We start from the raw sequence: 1,892 nt of genomic DNA, 5'->3' as shown, positions 1-1,892 counted from the left end.
AAAGATCATTATGCATATTATAATATACCTTTTAAAAAAAGGATATTATAACTTTTGTAAGGTATTGTCTATAGCTTTGTATTCCGCCTCAAATTCTCCTTTGTAAGAGGGGAATATGGGAGAAGCCAGACAGAATCCCTCACTATGGGGTTCACAACCCCGAACCAACACCTCATCATTATTTTATTACGCTTACATAACAAAAATGACATGTTGGGTTTTGATAATTTTTTTCATTCTAACACCATCATGCAGCTTCATGCCCAGGAACTTTTGCTTGTCTTCTTTAATACTAGAATCTGTTGTCTAGTCTATTTTGTAATTCATTGCTATGCATAATTATACTTTTAATGCTAATTATCCAGTTTTCTTGGATTAATTTTTATTCATACTTTTATTTAAAATCCTTTTATTTTCATGAAGAAAATTCATAATTCAAAAACAAAGCATACAATGATATTTGAAATCATCATTATTCATATAATGTTATTCAAAGGCATTGCGATGCATGTGCGACAGATTTAAAATCAACAAGTGTCAGCAAACATACGGTTTTCAATTTCTTCGGCATCACCAATATACATATAATATCACACTGGTAAATCATGCGCGATGATGCCGGAGCAGGTACTCGATATAATAGCATTGCGAAAATTGCGTGTACAATCATGATGCTACAGTTTTCTTACAAAAATACAATCGGCATTAACATTGGGAGTAATCACAACCGCACTGATAAAACTATATTTCACATTAACCATCATTACCTATTGTGACATGTTTATTAAATCATAACGCATTTACACTTCAAAGCTTAATTAGCTATGCATTATTGCACTGGTCGAATATTGTAAACGCACCATATACTGATTATATGCGAATACTACGACGGTTTAATCATTGTTCAACATGTTTCATAAAACAATAGTAATTGCTTTAACCGAAAACATGAGAAGTCCTATGTATGGTGTTTTTTACTGGTCTAGGACCATGTCCCCTGCTAATACGAAAAAGGATTTTCGTATGGCCAAAGGGAGAGAGCACGAGCGTGGTATTTACCCAATGTGAAAAACACCAACAGCTCTTCGAAAGCAAAATAAAGTGCAATACACTTTTGTAATCACAAACCACCTTAATAATATGGTTTTGTGATAATTACATCCTGGTGGTTGAAGGAAACCACAATCAGCACACCCATCAACTTTTCATTACACTTCTTTCTTCGTATCTAAATGTTGGGTTTTGATTATTTTTTTTCATTCCAACACAATCCAGCTGTCTCCTACGCAGGAATTTTTGCTTGGCTTCTTCACTACTGGAACCTGTTGTCTAGTCTATTTTGTAATTCATCGCTATGCATAATTATGTTTTTAATGCTAATTATTCAGTTTTCTTGGGTTAATTTTTATTGATATTTTTATTACAATACGTTTTAGATTCATGTATAGAAATTCATATTTGATACAGTCGGCTGTCAACATTTGCAAATTTCAAAACCGCCATAACGATAAATGCAACTATATATATTTATGAGAAAATAAAGCAGTTTCCGCCGGAATGCACATAACCTGAATGTTGCGGACCGACTGTAATTCATTGAAATGAAAACTTCTCTTAATGATAGTTTCAATTCTTTTAATTCATTTCAACAAATTTTACCCTTTTCAAATTTAATACATTTTTTATTTTATTTGTTGGCAATTACCTTTGATCATTAGCTTCATTTTAACTGACATTAAATTTTTATGAAATACATGCAGCACAGTTAAATTATTTATTCAATTTCTTCATTTTCTTTCATTTAATCATCAATTTCATTAAAGTAATTAAAAAGAGATCGTGCAGCAGTGAAATGCAACAAAATTTACAGGACAGTTGCAAATGTAGAGTAC

The 1,892-nt window shown here is 31.8% G+C and overlaps 1 protein-coding gene across 1 annotated transcript; it reads right to left on the bottom strand.

The window, feature by feature from the left end:
* Positions 1 to 1,517: 1,517 nt before the first annotated feature.
* On the bottom strand, positions 1,518 to 1,586 carry Tsp_10284a (hypothetical protein; the record flags this gene model as incomplete). Its single annotated transcript, XM_003372477.1, has 1 exon — positions 1,518 to 1,586. A coding segment is annotated over one exon (69 nt), but the record flags the coding sequence as incomplete, so codon positions are not given.
* Positions 1,587 to 1,892: the final 306 nt, after the last annotated feature.

Source organism: Trichinella spiralis (assembly GCF_000181795.1).
Source record: "Trichinella spiralis strain ISS 195 chromosome Unknown Scfld9, whole genome shotgun sequence".
Lineage (NCBI taxonomy): Eukaryota > Metazoa > Nematoda > Enoplea > Trichinellida > Trichinellidae > Trichinella > Trichinella spiralis.
The sequence above is the reverse complement of the archived record's forward strand: the minus strand, read 5'-3'. Positions and strand labels throughout refer to the sequence as shown.